We start from the raw sequence: 18,870 nt of genomic DNA, 5'->3' as shown, positions 1-18,870 counted from the left end.
AGAGGAGAGGCATGGCGATTGACCTCACTTCCCTTCTTCCTCCCAGCATTCTGTTCTGTCTACTCCACCCACCTAAGGGCTGGCCTACCAAATGGCCAAGGCAGTTTCTTTATTAACCAATGAAATCAACACAAAACAGAAGACCCTCCCACATCACATTACTTTAAAAGTCAATGAGTATGCATATTTCCAACTTTTTTAGGTTTCTTGGGATCGCATAAGTAACTGGAGACTGTACATTTGTTACCATCTACGCAGACCCAAATAATCACAGAGAAGCTATATTAATTACAATACTGTTTCACCAATGGCTCAGGCATATTTCTAGCTAGCTCTTACATCTTAAATTAACCCATAGCTATTAATCTGTGTATCACCACGAAGCTGTGGTTTACTGGTAAGCTTCTGGTATCTTTCTCCTTCTGCAGCTATATGGCATCTGCCTGACTCTGCCTTCATTCTCACTGCATTCAGTTTAGTTTTCTCTCCTACATATATTATGTTCTACCATAGGCCACAGCATTTTCTTTATTAACAAATAGTAATAAGACATATTCACAACATACATATGGGAAAGTCAACCATACAGATGTTTATTTCTTTTTTGTTGTTATTCTTTAATTCTACTTTCTCATTAGTGAAGGAAGGAGTGATCAGTGTCTATAATTGATCTCCACTAGAGATCCCTGAGGTTAATTGATCCTAGGAAGGAACTGGGTAATTACTATATTGTTAATGAGTTATACAGTATCTGGACTCCTGAGGGATGGAGGGCCCTTATGGCCCAGAAATGGCCACAGGGGAATGTTAGAAGGAATGAGTAGATAAGATAGGTAATGAGTACACAGGTTACTAGTCCTGCGTCTGCATAATAAAATGAAGGTGAGCAGGATTCTGAACTTGAAGCTTTGACTCAGCCTCAGTATAGCTGGGTACATTGAGAAAAAAATAAGTATGTTTCTTGTTATCAAACCACATGTATTTTGAGTGCCATGAAGGACATTCTCCCAGGTACAGTAGCATTCTTCTTTTCACTGTCTTTCAAGAATTTATCACACTTTGAATGTTTCATGGTGATCATATAACAGTATTCACATTGATGGCTTCATTACATTTACTCATTATGTAATTTTCTCTCAATACCATACCATTTAAATTAAAAAAAAACATACTTTGAGTTGGAGTTCACTGCCCTAGTGCTGAATGGTTTACTTTACTTTCTGCTGTTCTTTCTTAGTAAAGTTTGGAGAGTGTCATACCCAAGATGATGATCCATTTTATATGTACAAGCTTACAAATCTATGTTTTAATGGTTACATCTGTGATTGTGCCTAAGTGAAATCCACCAACGAGACATAATATCATTTAGGTGCTAATGTAAAATGTTATCCCTATAATCAAAACCAGTCATTCTACATAATCCAAGAAGATATGTAGAAGTATTAGCTCTTAGAAACATATTCCTTGGTGTTTCAGGGTACTGTTTAATTTGAGAATGATGGACTTAACATATAAATAAGTTATGTATTCCATTAGACCATCATTGGTAACAGTAGGTGGAGATTTCTCTGGATTGTGATCTATGTACACTTGCTTCCATAAAACAAAGGTGCTGTTCATCTATAGGAGAATGAGAAACTGGGGATGGTGGTACATACCTGTAATCCTAGTGTTCAGGAAGGAGTGAGGGGTGTTTCATGTTTGAGGCCAGTCTTCTGTGTGTATGTGTGTGTGTGCACATGAATGTGACTTAGATAATGACTGCATAAATTAGCAGCTGATAATATGAACATTTGAAAATGGTGTAGAATATTGGGGTCTCTGAGAAGAGTAGAGGTAATAGACTTCTATCTAAGGCAAAAATGCAAAATTTTTCTATAGTGTTTTATCCTCCTCCCCTAATTCTTTCATCTGATTGAATGAAGCTCATGCTATGAAATGTTAGTTGTTTTACATAAAATATGCATATTTTAATGACATTTATAGAATTTATCATTACCAACAATAATATGTTTAAAATTGGTATTGGACTTAGCCCACTGAATGTGTAAATCCACTGTCACAGAGAGGATAGTCATCTGAGGAGTAACTTAAGTGAAGGTTCCAAAGTAACCTTTTTCCTTCTTTATAAATACATAAAATTTTTCATACTATTTGTTTTCCGCAAATGACATATTGTGGATTAAAGTATATGTATATGACTTGGAGTTGTCATTATTGTGGAACCATGATGCAAATAAATAGCCCTGGCACTGCAAATATACTACATTATATTGCTGATGTTCATTATAGAGTGGTAATCTATGGCATTGGTATGTGTGTGTTTTTCTTGAAACTTGTATAAAATTTTGAGGAGAAAGATTATCAAAATAACATACAGCAAATTATAAATGAACAAACAACTGTTGAGCAGGCATCAGGAGAGAAAAACATTAGCATATCTGACTTGCAGTAAAACATACACAGATATCTGTTGAAAAGGTTGGGAAATGGAATCAGTATAATAAGAAGTTGAAAAAATCATTGATAATTAAAATGATTACAGACATTTGGAGATTGAGGATATAGTCACTACAAATATTGTTAGATCTCTTTTTGTACAAACATATCCAAAATACATGTTAATTTTATTTTAATTTAAAAGGATCCTAATATTTTCCCCTTAGGATACTGGATGATAAGAATAATAATGAAAAACCAAACTGTCACCTCTCACTTTATCCTCTGGGGCCTGCCCATCCCCCCAGAGCATCAGCCACTGTTCTATACCTTGTTCTTAGCCATGTACCTCACCACTCTCATGGGGAATCTCATCATCATCATCCTCATTCTACTGGACTCCCATCTCCACACACCCATGTACTTCTTTCTTAGTAATTTGTCTTTTTCTGACTTCTGCTTTTCCTCTGTCACAATGCCGAAGATGCTGGAGAATATGCAGAGCCAGGTTCCATCTATCCCTTATGTAGGTTGCCTTACACAAATGTACTTTTTCATAGTTTTTGGAAACATGGAAAACTTCCTTCTTATGATCATGGCCTATGACCGTTATGTGGCCATCTGCTTCCCCCTTCATTACACCAGCATCATGAGCCCCAAGCTCTGTGTGGGTCTGGTAGTGCTGTGCTGGGTGATTACCATGCTGCATTCCATGCTGCACACCCTACTTCTTGCTAGATTGCCATTCTGTGAGGACAATGTGATACCTCATTTTTTCTGTGAAATATCTGCCCTGCTCAAGTTGGCCTGCTCTGACATTTTTATTAATGAACTAATGATATTTGTCTTGGTAGGACCCATTGTTGTTATACCATTCTTACTCATCATTGTGTCCTATGTAAAAATTGTCTGTGCCATCCTGAAGGTTTCATCTGCTCGGGTTATCCACAAGGTCTTCTCCACCTGTGGCTCCCACCTGTCTGTGGTCTCACTGTTCTATGGGACAATTATAGGTCTCTACCTATGTCCATCAGCCAATTATTCTACTGTCAATGAGACTGTCATGGCATTGATGTACACAGTGGTGACTCCAATGCTTAACCCGTTCATCTACAGCCTGAGGAACAGCGATATTAAAGAGGCACTGATAAGCATCCTTTGCAAGAAGAAAATCTCTTTATAATGGCAACATTGGAGTTTTACTTAATTTCATCTAGTCAATATATTGATGCTAATATTACAAAGTGGAGTAAAAATGTCCAGGCAAGAGCAGTTTCTTGTCCAAATGGCTATCAAACTCCATAAGGATCCTCTTCGATGCCCATCTTCCTCTTGAAGTAGATTGGTGCTGCCAGGAGCAGAGTGTCTCATTGTCATGAAAAGTCCTAAGTTATTAAAACGTTTAAAAATGCCATATTCTGTAGTCTGTGAAAGATATGAAAAGTGTCTATCTAAAATATATCTATGTACATCTAGAAAATCTAACAAACATGACTACAAACTTGACTATTATTAATGATTATCCATTAACAACCTATATACATTACATTTTTACATGAACTACACAATCACAATACCTTAGTCAAGGTCAGAAATACAAATACATATAACAAGATTGACCTTAAATTTATATCAATAAAGTCAAATCCATCCATCACAGTGACATAACCCACTGCCTTGCAAGTGTGCATCTGGAAAATCATTAGATAAGAGCCACTGTTGCATTAGACTTTTATTCCTTAGATTCTGTTTTTTAGTTGAAAAAAGATTTTCACCGAGTTTTCCTTAATGTTTAGCTGTGGGTTTCTATATCTATTTTCATCAGTTGTTTAATGTAGACTAACCAATTCATTAGGAATCATTTTATTTACATTTTTCTGGTCTGTTTGGTTCATTCATATTCCTTTAGTCCATTAGGCTTCTGGCTTTTCTTTCTCCAGGCAATTAAAGGGGTATGCTTCTCTCATGGCATGGGTCTCAGACTGGACCAGTTGGTTGGCTACTTCTGTTTATTCTGTGCCACTTTTATATCAGTACATCTTGTTGTCAGAAAAAAAAATACAGATAAGAAATTTTGTGGTTGGGTTAGTTTCCCAATCTCTCTACTATAGATCTTGCCTGATTATAGGAGATGGCTGGTTCAGGCTCCATATCCTAGGAGTCTTAGGTTGCATCACCCTAATTGATTCCTGAGAGTTTCCATTTTATTAAGTTTTTACCCTGCCACCGAATGTCCCTATTTCCAGTTGTCCTTCCAAGTACTTTCTCCCTCCATCCAGCCTTTTCCCATCCCCACCTGCACCCAGTTAATCCTCAATATCTATTATATTTCCCCTTCCAAGGGAGAGTCATGCATCTTCCATTGAGCTATCCTTGTAACTTGGCCTCCCTGGATCTGTGGATAGTAGCATGATTGTTCTTTACTTGAGAGTTTGTGCTAGTGGGAAAGAAAATGAACCCTAGAGGTAGTGGCACTATTAGGGTATATGGACATGCTAAAGTAGTTGTGGCCATGTTCAAAGAAGTGTGGCTCTGTTGGATTACCTATTTTCAAGCTGTGCCCAATATTACAGTTTACATCCTGACACCTGTTCATCAAGATGTAGATACCTCACCTCCTTCTCCAGCATTATCTCTGCATGTAAACATCCATGTCCCATCATGAGTTTAATGGACTAAAACTCTGAAAATGTAAGCTACCCCAATTAAACGTTGTCTTTTATAAAAAGTTCCTGTGGTCATGGTGTTTCTTCTAGCAATATAAACATGAAGACAATATTAATATTTACCTTCAAGGGAGTAAATAGCATGTTTGTCTTTCTGGGTCTGGATTACCTTGCACAATTTGATTTTTTTCTAGTTCCACCCATCTTCCTGTGGTGCTATTTTGTTCATAATCTAAAAAATAATGCTTTCCAGAAGATCAGAGTAAAGAGCTAAACTTAACTACTAGCTAAAATACTAGCTAGCCATAAAGACCAGGCAGTGGTGGCATGCACCTTAAGTCCAGCACTCAGGAGACAGGGGCATATGGATCTCTGTGAGTTCAAGGCAACTCTGGGCTTCACTTTACTGATCCAGTATCAAAAAGAAACAAAGTCAGGTGTCTCACACCTTTAATCCTAATATTTTGGAGTCACATAACTTTAATTCCAGCAATAAGGAGGTGGAGACAGGAAGGGATATGACTGGGCAGAGTAAGGAATATAAAACAGTAGTAGATAGGAGTGCATTGCATTCAGTTTGAGGATTTATTGAGATAGTATCTTGCCTACTTTGGTCTGAAGATTAGATAAAGATCAAAGTTCTCTCTAGTGGCTCCTTTACTTCTCTGAGATTTAATATTTACCTTGATATCTGACTACAGTTTTTTTCTATTAAGACCAACTAGAATCTATGCAATATCTGCCTACAAATTTCATAATGTTATTTTTTTATTTCTAAGTAATACTCCATTGTATAAATGCCTATTTTTTATTTATTCTTTGCCTGAGGGATGAATCCTATGGAAAAAGAGGAGGAGGAATTGTGGAATATTAAGGGACAAAGACACAATAAGGAAACCTACATAATCAACTAGCCTGGGCTCATACTGTCTCATTGCAACTAAATGGCAACCAGGAAGTCTGTGTGTCTAACCCAAGCCCTCTGCATATATGTTATAGTTGTACAACTTGGTGTTTTATGGGACTCCTAATACAGGGGGTAGGGCTGTTGTTTCTGATGCTTTTGACTGTATTGGAACCCTTTTCCTCCTACTGGGTTGCCTCACCCAGCCTTAATTTGAGAGGCATTGTCTAGTCTTATTGAAACTTGATATTTCATGTTTGGTTGATATCATGGGAGGCCTACACTTTTCTGAAGGGAATATTGAAGAAAGAGATGGAGAGTGGGGTGGGAGAAGAGTCTTTGTGGAAAGGAGGGAGGAAAAACTATTGTCAGGATTTAATTTATGAAAGAATAAATTAATAAAAATTAAAAAGAAGTGAAAATAGATTTTCTCATAAGACACATCCAAATCACAGTTTCTCTCCTTTCAATATCCTTAATTTACCCATTCATCCCATTCACCCCAGATTTCTACTTCAGAAAGGTGCAGGTTTCCAAGAGACAAAAACCAACTGTGATAAAAGAAGGTACAGTAAGAGAAGGTGAAGTCCCTCATACTGAGGCTGGACAAGGCAACCCAATAAAAGGAAAGAAGTCTGTGAGCAAGTAAAAATGTTAGACATAAATCAGCTCTCACTGTTTCAAGTACCATAAAAACATCAGACCTACAGCCCTAATATATGTGCAGAGGACCTGGTACAGACCCATGCAGGACCTGTGCTTGCAAGTGTCAGTCTCTGTGAGCCTTGCTTAATTGATTCAGTGTGTCAAGGTCTTCTGGCATCATCCATCCCCTTTGACTCCTCCAGTAATTTCTCCCCTCACCCCTGCATAAGTGTCCCTGATATCCAAGGAGAGAAAACTGATGGAGACCTCCAATTTAGACTCTCTCTACAAAATCTCTGGCTTTTAGTCTCGTCAACTGTTTCAATCTGCTGCCCAATGAGCCCTCTCTAATGAAAACTAGACATGGTATTAATCAGAGAAACATCACAATTTATAATAAACACAGATAATATAAAATATTTTGGGGTAAAGCTAACCAAAGAAGTGAAAGACCTAGCTGACAAGAACTTTTTAAGTTATTGAAGAAAGAAACTGAAGAAGACATTAGAAAATGGAAAGATCTCCCATGCTCTTGGATAGGTAGGATTAACATAGTAAAAATGGCAATCATATTAAAAATCAATCTTCTTGTGGTTCACTGGTAAGTTTCCTGGTTCAACTTTCTCCTTTGGCAGCTACATGGCATCTCGCTGACTCTGCCTTCTTTCTTACTCTATCTGCTTAAAATTCCTACCTCGCCCTACTACATGCTGCAATAGGCCCAAATCAGACATTTTATTAAGCAATGACATTTCACTGAATACAGAGGAGAATCCCACATCACTGGGTGGGAAGACAGTGTGGATGGTTGCCTATAGTGGTTTGAAAGAAAATTTCCCTATAGGGAGTGGCACTACTAGGAGATGTGGATTTCCTGTAGGTGGTGTGGCCTTGTGGGAGGAAGTTTGTCCCTTTGGGTTGGACTCCAAGGTTTCCTATCCTCAAGCTACACCAATATGGTACAGACTGGTTCTACTGCTTGCAAATCAAGACGTATAACTCTGAGCAGCTTTTCCAACACCATGTGTGCCTACATGTCACCATCCATGGTGATTATGAACTATCCCTTTGAATGTAAGCCAACCCCAATTAAATGTTGTCCTTTATAAGAGTTCCCATGGTCATAGGGTCTCTTCACAGCAATAGAAATCCTAAGACAGAAGTTAGTACCAGGGATTGAGGTATTTCTGTGATTGGACTGAGAATGATTTTGTTTAGAGGAATATGGTCTGTGGGAGCATGGATTTAAAAAGTAGTGGGACAATTTAAGTGGATCTAAATGGGCCATCCTATGAGCGTAGAAGGCAGTGGTGCTGAGGGCTATTTGAACTGTTGAGGCTGGATTAAGAGATTTTGGAGGAGAACAATGTTAGTATGTGTTAAAGACTGGTTCTAGCCGGGCGGTGGTGGCGCACGCCTTTAATCCCAGCACTGGGGAGGCAGAGGCAGATCTCTGTGAGTTCGAGGACAGCCTGGTCTACAAGAGCTAGTTCCAGGACAGGCACCAAAAACTACAGAGAAACCCTGTCTCGAAAATCAAAAAAAAAAAAAAAAAAAAAAAAAGACTGGTTCTATGATAGTTTGGTGAAGAACGTGGCTATTTGTTTTTTCTTTTTCTGAAAAAGTTGCCTAAGGGTAAAGTGAAGAGATTTCGATTAATTGCATTGGCAGAGGAAAGCTTAAACTGCACAGGACTGACTCTGTTATGTGGTTATTGTTGTTAACTTTAATAAATATTTATAATGAAAAGAAGGAGGGTGAGAAAATGAAAATACAAAATTCACAGTTTGAGGAAGAATGGAGCATCAGGAAGTGGGATTAAATTGTATGTTCTAGGAGAAAACGGATAAAAAAAAAAACCTGATATTAAATTGAATGAATAGTGTGGTGACCTTAGGGCAAGATCCCACCCAGATAAGTTTCCAACCTGTGAAAAGGAATTTAAAGAAAAACTTACAGCTGGGTGTGATGGTGCACAACTTTAATCCTAGCACTCTTAAGGTAGAAACTGGCAGATCTCTGAGTTTGAGGTCAGCCTGGTCTACAGAATAAGTTCAAGGACAGCCAAGTTTAGGCTATGAAAAATACCTTTGAAAAGAGAAAGCTAGTGAAGGTGTATTTGAACAACCGGTAACAGAACTTGGCAGCTTCAGGCATGTGGTTCTGGCTGTAGAGTGAAGGGGAGAAGATAAGCTATGGTATATTCCTCTGTGAGTAAGGAATGTTGCTAAGAAAAGGCAAGTGTCAGAAAAGTGCCTGAATTGAGATCCATAAGAATATGTAGCAGATGACTACTGATATTCATAAGGCCAAGCCACCAAATGAGTAACTCTCTGATGGAGGAATCTAGATGAGCAAGGCTTATAAGGTCACGGGCTACTATGAATGCTGTTTGCTTCTGTCTGTAGTTCACAAGCCTAGAGAATCCAAATAATAAGGTGAACAACAACAAAAAAACCCATATATAGATCCTTCTGGAAATCAGATAAGATCACCGGGCATAAGTTGGAAACATGGGGGTCAGGGTGGGGTGGGAGGAAGGGGAGGGGGGAGAGAGAGGGAGAAGGGAAGGATTGGGGAGAGCTTGGGAGAGTGGAAGAATTGAGATGGTGGAAGGGCAGATATAGGAGCAGGGAAGAAGATATCTTAATTAAGGGAGCCATTTTAGGGTTGACAAGAGACTTGGCTCTAGAGGGGATCCCAGGTGTCCACGGGGATGTGCTCAGCTAAGTCCTTGGGCAGCAGAGGAGAGGGTGCCTGAATTGGCCTTGTCCCGTAGTCACACTGATGAATATCTTGAATATCACCATAGAACCTCCATCTATTGCTTCTTAAATTAACCCATTACTATTAATCTGTGTATCGCCACGAGGCTGTACCTTACTGGTAAGATTCTGGTGTCCTCAGCAGATTCCCTTCAGCAGCTATATGGCATCTGTATGGCTCCACCTTCATTCTCCTTGAACTCAATTTAGTTTTCTTTCCTACCTATATTATGTTCTGCCATAGGGCAAAGCAGCTTCTTTACTAACAAATAGTATTAATATATATTCATAGCATACATAGGGGAAACCCACATCATGCATATGTTTATTTCTTTTGTTTGCTCTTATTCTTTAAATTCTACCTTCTCCTTGTTGTAGGAAGGAATGTTCAGCGCAATAATTGGTCTCCACTAGAGATCACTAAGGTAAATTGGTCCTAGGAAGAAACTGGGCAATTACTATGTGTTTAATTAGTTATATTGTATCTGGATTCCTAAGGGATACAGGGACCCTAAGGCCCAGGAATGGCTACAGGAGGATGTGAGTAGAGATGGGCAGATAGGTAATGAGTAGAGAAGCCACTAGCCGCTGTGTCTGCGAATAAAGGTGAGTGGGATCCTGAACCTAAAACTTTGACTCAGCCTCAGCAGAGCTGGGTACATGCAGAAAAATAAGAGTGTGTCTTGCTGTCAATCCACATGAATTTCGAGTGCCATGCAGGGCAGTTTTCCAGGTACAGTAGCTTTCTTCTTTTCATTGTCTCCCAAAAATTTATCACACTGTGAATATTTCATGGCCATCATATAACAGCTTCCATATTGATGGCATTATTACAATTACTCAGTATGTAGTTTTCTCTCAATACCATACTACTTAAATGCAAGAGTAGTACTGTGAGATAGAGTTTACTGTTCTAGTGCTGAATGGTTTACAATAATTTTCATTGTGGGATTTTAGCAAACTCTGAAGAGTGTCCTACCGAAGATGATGATTCATTTTATCTGTTCAAGTTCACAAATCTGTGCTTTAGTGTTTATATCTGTGATTGCTTCTAAGTTCAGCCCATCAATCAGGACATAATATCATTTAGGTGCTAATATAAAATGATATTCCTATAATCAAAACCAGTTCTTCTACATAATCTAAGATAATTTTTAGGTATACCAATGCTTAGAAACATATCCTTTGGTATTCCTTGGTACTGTTTAATTTGAAAATGGTGGGTTTAACATGTAAATAACGCTTTTACTCCATGATCCCATCATTAGTGACAGTTGGTGGTGATTTCTCTGGATTGGGATCTGTGTACACATTCCTACATAACACAAAGGTACTATTCATTTATAGAAGAGGCGGAAACTGGGAATGGTGGTACATACCAGTAAATCTAATGTTCAGGAAAGAGTCAGGACTGTTGCATGTTAGAGGTCAACATTGTGTGTGTGTGTGTTTGTGTGTGTGTGTGCACAAGCATGTGACTTAAAATACCAACTGTATAGATTAGTGACTGGTAATGAGAAAATGAGAAAATTTGAAAACTATCTAAATATTAGGGTCTCTGAGAAGAGTGGAGGTTATAGACTTATATCTAAGGCAAAAATGCAAATTTTTTCTATAGTGTTTTATCCTCTTCCCCTATTTCTTTCATCTGACTGAATGAAGTTCATGTTATGAAGTGTTAGTTTTATAAGGCAAAATCTGTTCATTTTAATGATATTTATAGGATATATTATTACCACCAAATATCCATAATTGGTATTGGACTTAATCCATTTGATGTGTAAATCAACCATCACAGAGAGAATAATCAACTGAGGAATAAATTTAGTGAAGTTTCCAAAGTAAATTTGTACCTTATTTTTTATAATTCATAATTTTTTTTTTTTCTTTTATTTATTTTTTTATTCTTTTTTAATTAAAATTTCCACCTGCTCCCCGTTTCCCATTTCCCTCCCCTCCTCCCAAATATTGCCCCCTCCCCCCACTCCCCTCCCCCTATCCCCACTCCTCTTCTCCTCCCCCCACACCATTCCCCCTCCCTCTCGATACTGAAGAGCAGTCCAAATTCTCTGCCCTGCGGGAAGACGAAGGTCTTCTATCTACGTCCAGGAAGGTGAGCTTCTAAACAGGCTAAGCTCCCACAAAGCCAGTTCATGTATTAGGATTGAAACCTAGTGCCATTGTCCTTGGCTTCTCATCAGTCTTCATTGACCGCCATGCTCAGAGAGTCCGGAATCAACCCATGCTTATTCAGTCCCAGACCAGCTGGCCTTGGTGGGCTCCTAATAAATCAGTTCCACTGTCACAGTGGGTGGGTGCATCCCTCGTGGTCCTGATTTTTTGCTCTTGTTCTCCCTCCTTCTGCTCCTCATTTGGACCTTAAGAGCTCAGACCGTTGCTCCAAATTGAGAATCTGTCTCTACCTCGATCCATCGCCAGATGAAGGTTCTAAGGTGATATGCAAGAAATTCATCAGTATAGGATAGGGTCATTTCAGGTTCCCTCTCCTTAGTTGCCCAAGGTACCAGCTGGGGACATATTCCTGGACACCTGCGAACCCCTCTAGAGTCAAGTCTCTTGCCAGCCCTAAGATGGCTCCCTTAGATAGGATATATACTTCGCTGCTCCCGTATCCATCCTTCCTATATCCCAACCATCCCAATCCCCCGAGCTCCTCCCATCCTCCCCTTCTCATATTTCTCATCCCATTTCCCCTTTGCCCCATGCCACCTCACCCGCAAGTTCCCAGTTTTTGCCCTGCAATCTTGTCTACTTCCCCCTCTCCATGCGGATGACTATATGATTTTCTTTGGGTTCACTTTCTTATTTAACTTCTATAGGATCACACATTATATGCTTAATGTCTTTTATTTATGGCTAGAAACCGATTATGAGTGAGTACATCCCATGTTCCTCTTTTTGGGTCTGGGATACCTCACTCAGGATAGTGTTTTCTATTTCCATCCATTTGCACGCAAAATTCGAGAAGTCATTGTTTTTTACTGCTGAGTAGTACTCTAATATGTATATATTCCACACTTTCTTTATCCATTCCTCCATTGAAGGGCATCTAGGTTGTTTCCAGGTTTTGGCTATTACAAACAATGCTGCTATGAACATAGTTGAACAGATACTTTTGTCATTTGATGTGGCATCTCTTGGGTATATTCCCAATAGTGGTATTACTGGATCTTGGGGTAGGTTGATCCCAAATTTCCTGAGAAATCGCCACACTGATTTCCAAAGTGGTTGCACAAGTTTGCATTCCCACCAGCAATGAATGAGTGTGCCTCGTTCTCCACAACCTCTCCAGCAAAGGCTATCATTGGTGTTCTTGATTTTAGCCATTCTGACAGGTGTAAGATGGTATCTCAAAGTTGTTTTAATTTGCATTTCCCTTATCGCTAAGGAGGTTGAGCTAAAAGTATTCAATGGAAAAAAGAGAGCATCTTCAACAAATGGTGCTGGCAGAACTGGTTGTCAACGTGTAGAAGAATGAAAATAGATCCATATCTATCACCATGCACAAAACTCAAGTCCAAATGGATTAAAGACCTCAATATTAGTCTGAACACACTGAACCTGATAGAAGAAAAAGTTGGAAGTACTCTACAACATATGGGTACAGGAGATCACTTCCTACGTTTATCCCCAGCAGCACAGACATTAAGGGCAACATTGAATAAATGGGACCTCCTGAAACTGAGTAGCTTCTGTAAAGCAAAGGACACTGTCACTAAGACAAAAAGGCAACCCACTGACTGGGAGAAGATCTTCACCAACCCTGCAACAGACAAAGGTCTGATCACCAAAATATATAAAGAACTCAAGAAACTAAACTTTAAAATGCTAATGAACCCAATAAAAAAATGGGGCACTGATCTGAACAGAGAATTCTCAACAGAAGAAATTCAAATGGCCAAATTCATAATTTTTTATCCTATTTGCTTTCTACAAATGACATTTTGTGGTTTAAAGCATATGTTTATGACTTGGAGTTGTCAGTATTATGGAACAGTGATGCAAATGATGAGCCCTAACATTGCAAACATACCACATTAGATCTTTGATGCTCATTATAGATTGTAAAATGTAATGCTGACCAGTCAAGTTTTTCACTTGAAATTGGGAATTTTCTACCATTGAAGTTGAAGAACTATATATCAGTTTGAACACCAAACAAAAAATATTCACTGGGCAAAGTCATCATGACAAGTCATAACCCTAGTTAGACATTAATAAAATTGGTAAATAACCAAATAGCATGATGTCATAGAAGACCTCTAATACACATAGAATACAACAGGTGTGAAGGTATCTTAAAGCACTGGATACATATAGAATGCTATGAGATATAAAGGTCTTACTTAGTATGAGGAGTTGGTAAACTTAACTGTGTATGTAATAACTAATACCATTTACACATAAATGAGGATGAACCAAATGAAGGGGGAGAAGGATGAAATGAGTGATAGAAAAATAAATTATCACCTCTAAAAAGGGAGACGGAAGAACTTTGTTCCATTTCTTTTCCTAACACAGGTATTCTCTATAGCCTGGGGAGCCTGTCCTGGAACTAGATCTTGTAGACCAGGCTAGCCTCAAACTCATAGATCAGCCTGGATCTGCCTTCCCAGAGCTGGAATTAAAGGCCTACACCACCACAGCATGACTGTGACGGAAAAATTTTCACCCCAGCATTGATGAAAATAAATATGCAAGTGTCACTGTGAGACCGTAGAGGAAAATGCCACTTGTATATGTGAGAAAATTAAACAGTGTTTTGTTCATAATAGGAGCTTTGTCCTTCTCCTCAGAGCAAAAGTGATAATGTGAAGAATAAATCAGAAAAGAGATGTTGTAACTCTTCTGTTAGAATGTGTAATCAAAGCATGTTGAAAGAGAAGAAAAGGATTCAAGATATAAGAACATGGATATTAATTGAATCTACTTCTGTTTTCTGATAAAGACAAGAGGTGATCCTGATATATGAATATAATATCTCAGAAAGGAATGGATGAAATAGGAGGAGAATGAAGAGAAGACTGTATAATATGTGACGTAGTTCAAGGTAAGGAAAAATAAATGGGTTAAATTCAGAGATTTCTGACACAAACTTGAATTTCTTTTACTATCCAATGAGATATTGAAGAGGTGGATATTCAGAAATGCTTTGGAAGAAAACAGAGTGAAGATATGGATTTCTCTTGTGGCTTTTTAGATCCTGATGCCTGCAACACATGCAGTGATAAGATTGTTAGCTAATAGTGGAGCAGACATCTGTGCACAGAGACATACGCACCTGAGTTTGAATTATTAATCTAAGGCATTAGAGTATGGGTGTTTTGAAACTTATAAAAAATTATAAGGACAAAAATTATCAAAATTTTAATAACATAAATATACAAAATAAAATACAACAAAGTACAAATGAACAAATAACTGTTGGGCCAGCAGCAAGAGAGAGAAACATTAGTACATCTGACTTTAGGTAGGAAATGCATAGATCTATGTTGAAAAGGAGGGGAAATAGAATGAGCTTAAGAAAAAGTTGACAAAAATTATTGATGATTATATTGATTACCAAGATTTGGATTTTCGGTGTATAGTCACTATAATCATTGTCAAACCTCTTTTTTTGTACAAATATATCCAAAATATATGTTCACTTTTTAAAATGATCTTAATATTTTCTCATTAGGATACTGGGTAATAAGAATGAAAATGAAAAACCAAACTATCATCTCTTCCTTCATCTTTCGTGACCTGCCCATACCCCCAGAGGATCAGCCACTTTTCTATGTCCTGTTCCTGGCCATGTTCCTCACCACTGTCATGGGGAACCTCATCATCATCATCCTCATTCTATTGGACTCCCATCTCCACACACCCATGTACTTCTTTCTCAGTAATTTGTCCTTCTCTGACCTCTTTTTCTCCTTTGTCACAATGCCAAAGTTGCTGAAGAACATGCAGAGCCAAGTTCCATCCATCTCCTATGTGGGTTGCCTGACACAAATGTACTTTTTCATGGTTTTTGGAAACATGGAAAACTTCCTTCTTGTGGTCATGGCCTATGACCGCTATGTGGCCATCTGCTTCCCCCTTCATTACACCAGCATCATGAGCCCCAAGCTCTGTGTGTGTCTGGCACTGCTGTCATGGGTAATTACCATTCTGCATTCCATGTTGCACACCCTGCTCCTGGCTAGAGTGTCATTCTGTGAAGACAACGTGATCCCTCAGTTTTTCTGTGACATATCTGCCCTTCTTAAGTTGGCCTGCTCTGATATTTTTATTAATGAACTAATGATATTTGTCTTGGCAGGGCCCTTTATGGTCATTCCATTTTTATTCATCACTGTGTCCTATGTAAAAATTGTCTGCTCCATCCTAAAGGTTTCATCTGCTCGGGTTATCCACAAGGTCTTCTCTACCTGTGGCTCCCACCTGTCTGTGGTCTCACTGTTCTATGGGACAATTATTGGTGTCTATCTATGTCCTTCAGCTAACAACTCTACTGTAAAAGAGACTGTGATAGCCATGATGTACACTGTGGTGACTCCCATGCTGAATCCCTTCATTTACAGCCTAAGGAACAAAGATATGAAAGAGGCCCTGCTAAGAGTCCTTTGTAAGAAGAAAATCTCTTTATAATGGCAACACTGAAAGTTTTACTTAATTTCATCTAGTAAATATATTGATGCTAACATTACAAAATATAGTACAATAAATTCATTTGTGCCCCCACAAAAGACCATACTTTGTAATAATTTCATTTGCAAATGGGTATTTTGCAATGTAGTTAAGTAGGGAAGTAGACCTTGCTGACTTAGTGATGTCATCCACGGCTTTGCAAGTGTGATTCAAGAAAAGCATTAGATAAGAGCCAATGTTATATCAGATTGTCACTCTTCAGATTCCTTTTTTAATTGAAAACTGGTACTTTACTGAGTTCTTCCTAAAGTTTTTATGTGGGACTCTGCATCTATTTTCATCAGTGTTTGATGGCATCTAACTGATGCATTAGGCATCATTTTTTTGACCTGTTTGGTTCTATCATAGGTCTTCAGACATAGTTCCTCCCATTAATCTCTCCCTCCATACTCCATCTCCCTTATCCTGCCTTTTATCCACACCTGCACCCAGTTCATTCTCAATATCTGTTATATTTCCCCTTCCAAGGAAGATACATGCATCACCTTTTCAGCAATCTTTGTAAATTAGCCTCTATAGATCTATGGATTATAGCATGATTGTCCATTTCTTGAGAATTTGTGCTAGTTTGAAAGAAAGTGAACCCTAGAGGGAGTGGCACTATTAGGGTGTATGTACTTGTTAGAGTAGGTGTGGCCTTCTTAAAAGTTAATGTACCATGTTTGTCTCTCAGAGTCTGGGTTACCTTGACCAAGTTGATATTTTTTCTAGTTCCACCCATCTCTCTGTGGTGATATTTTATTTGTGATTTAACAAAGCTTTCCAGAAGATCAGAGTACTGAGCTAAACTACAAGCTAGTCATAGCGACCAGGCAGTGGTAGCTTGCACCTTTAGTTCCAGCACTCAGGAGGCAGAGGCAGATGGATCTCTGTGAATTCAAGGCAACTCTGGGCTTCACATTAGTGATCCAGTCTCAAACAGAAACAGAGTCAGGTGGTTCACACCTTTAATTCTAATATTTTGGAGTTGCATAACTTTAATTGCAGCAATAAGGAGGTGGAGACAGGAACAGATAGGGCTGGGCAGAGTGAGGAGTATAAGGCTGGAGTAGACAAGAGTGCATTTCACTCAGTCTGAGAATTTATGAAGACAGTATCTTGCCTACTTTGGTCTGAGGAATAGGTAAAGATAAAAGTTTTCTAAGTGGCTCCTTTACTTCTCTGATCTTTCAGCATTTACCCTGATATCTGACTCTGGGCTTTTATTATTAAGACCAATTAGAATCCTTGCAATATCTGTTTATAAGTTTCATATTTTTTTATTTCTAAGTAATACTCTGTTGTATAAATGCCCCACGTTTTATTTATTCATTCTTTGGATGAGTGCTGACTCCTCTGAAGAAAGGGAAGAGAAATTATGGAACACATAATGATCAAAGACACAATGTAACATGAAGGCCTGCTTGTTGGGGTTTCTGTCCTGCCCAGTTCCTACAGCTGGCAAGTCCCAAAGGAAATCACACAGAAGTCTCCATAAATTATAAACTGGCCCATTAGCTCAGGTTTTGTATTAGCTCTTATAACTTATATTAACCCATTATTCTTATCTATGTTAGCCACATGACTTGGTACCTGTTTCAGTAGGGTAGGTCACATCCTGTTTCTTCACTGTCTGGACAGGACTGCAGGAAAAACTTCCTTCTTCCCAGAATACTCCTGTTCTCATTGCCCCACCTCTACTTCATATCTGGTTGTCCCACCTATACTTCTTGCCTGGCTACTGGCCAATGAGCATTTATTTAAAATATAATTGACAGAACACAGAATTGTCCCACACCAACACAATCACCTGGGCCCATATTGTCTCACTGCAACTACATGACAACCAGGAAGTCTGTGTGTCAAATCTAGGCCCTCTCCATATATGTTATAGTTGTACAACTTTTTATGGTATTTCTAACAGAGGGACTGGTGCTGGTTTTTCAGATGCTTTTGACTACTTTAGAACACTTATGTTCCAGTCTTAATTTGAGAGCCATTGTCTATCCTTACTGATATGTCATGTTTAGTTGATATTTGTGGGAGGCCTATACTTTTCTGAAGGAAAATAGGAGAGAGAAATGTAGATTGGGGTGCAAAAAGGGTCTGTGTGGAGAGGAGGGAGGGAAAACTATTGTCGGTATTTAATTTATGAAAGAGTAAATTAATAAGAAATGAAAATAGATTTTCTCATAAGACACATCCAAACAACAGTTTCTTTCCTTCCACTACCCTTAACACACCCATTCCTCCCCAGATGCACTCCTCCATAATTTTCTCTTTAGAAAGGTGTAGGTCTCCAAGAGACAAAAACCAGATATGACAAAGAAAATACAGTAAGAGAAGTTGAAAACCTTCATATTGAGTCTGGACAAGGCAACCCAGCAGAAGGAAAGCAGTTCATGAGCAGGCAAAATAGTTACAGATAAACCAGCTGTCACTGCTTCAAGTACCACAAAAAACATCAAACAAGCAGACCTAATAAATGTGCATAAGACTTAGTACAGACCCATGCAGGCCCTGTGCTTGCAATTTCAGTCTCTGTGAGCACTGCTTAGTTGATTCAGTGGGCCAATGTCTTCTGGCATTGTCCATCCCCTTTGACTCCTCCAATCTTTGCTGCCCCCCCCCCACATAGTGTTCTCCGATATCCAAGAAGAGAAAACTGATGGAGACCTCCAATTTAGTCTTTGCAACTGTTCCAGTCTGCTGCCCAATGAACTCTCTCTGATAGAATCTAGAACATGATATTGGT

General features: G+C 38.7%; 2 protein-coding genes across 2 annotated transcripts; both read left to right on the top strand.

The window, feature by feature from the left end:
• The first annotated feature begins 2,674 nt into the window (after positions 1-2,674).
• Positions 2,675-3,622, top strand: LOC130877290 (olfactory receptor 1468-like). Its single transcript, XM_057774431.1, has one exon. The coding sequence runs from the start codon at positions 2,675-2,677 to the stop codon at positions 3,620-3,622; it is 948 nt and encodes a 315-aa protein (XP_057630414.1).
• Positions 3,623-13,853: 10,231 nt separating this feature from the next.
• On the top strand, positions 13,854-16,076 carry LOC130877283 (olfactory receptor 1468-like). The gene is made up of 2 exons (XM_057774424.1): positions 13,854-13,879; positions 15,146-16,076. Exons 1-2 carry the CDS (start codon positions 13,854-13,856, stop codon positions 16,074-16,076), a joined length of 957 nt encoding a protein of 318 aa, XP_057630407.1.
• The last annotated feature ends 2,794 nt before the right edge of the window (positions 16,077-18,870 follow it).

This window comes from Chionomys nivalis, chromosome 7 (genome assembly GCF_950005125.1).
Source record: "Chionomys nivalis chromosome 7, mChiNiv1.1, whole genome shotgun sequence".
In the NCBI taxonomy this organism is placed as follows: domain Eukaryota; kingdom Metazoa; phylum Chordata; class Mammalia; order Rodentia; family Cricetidae; genus Chionomys; species Chionomys nivalis.
The sequence above is the reverse complement of the archived record's forward strand: the minus strand, read 5'-3'. Positions and strand labels throughout refer to the sequence as shown.

What these genes read in the sequence shown, in the direction of transcription:
- LOC130877283 (XM_057774424.1), top strand. Translation starts at nt 13,854, where the DNA reads ATGAACCAAATGAAGGGGGAGAAGGA. An exon ending in CAAATGAAGGGGGAGAAGGA is followed by an intron (nt 13,880 to 15,145) that starts TGAAATGAGTGA and finishes AAGAATGAAAAT; the next exon opens with GAAAAACCAAACTATCATCT.
- LOC130877290 (XM_057774431.1), top strand. Translation starts at nt 2,675, where the DNA reads ATGATAAGAATAATAATGAAAAACCAAACTGTCACCTCTCACTTTATC.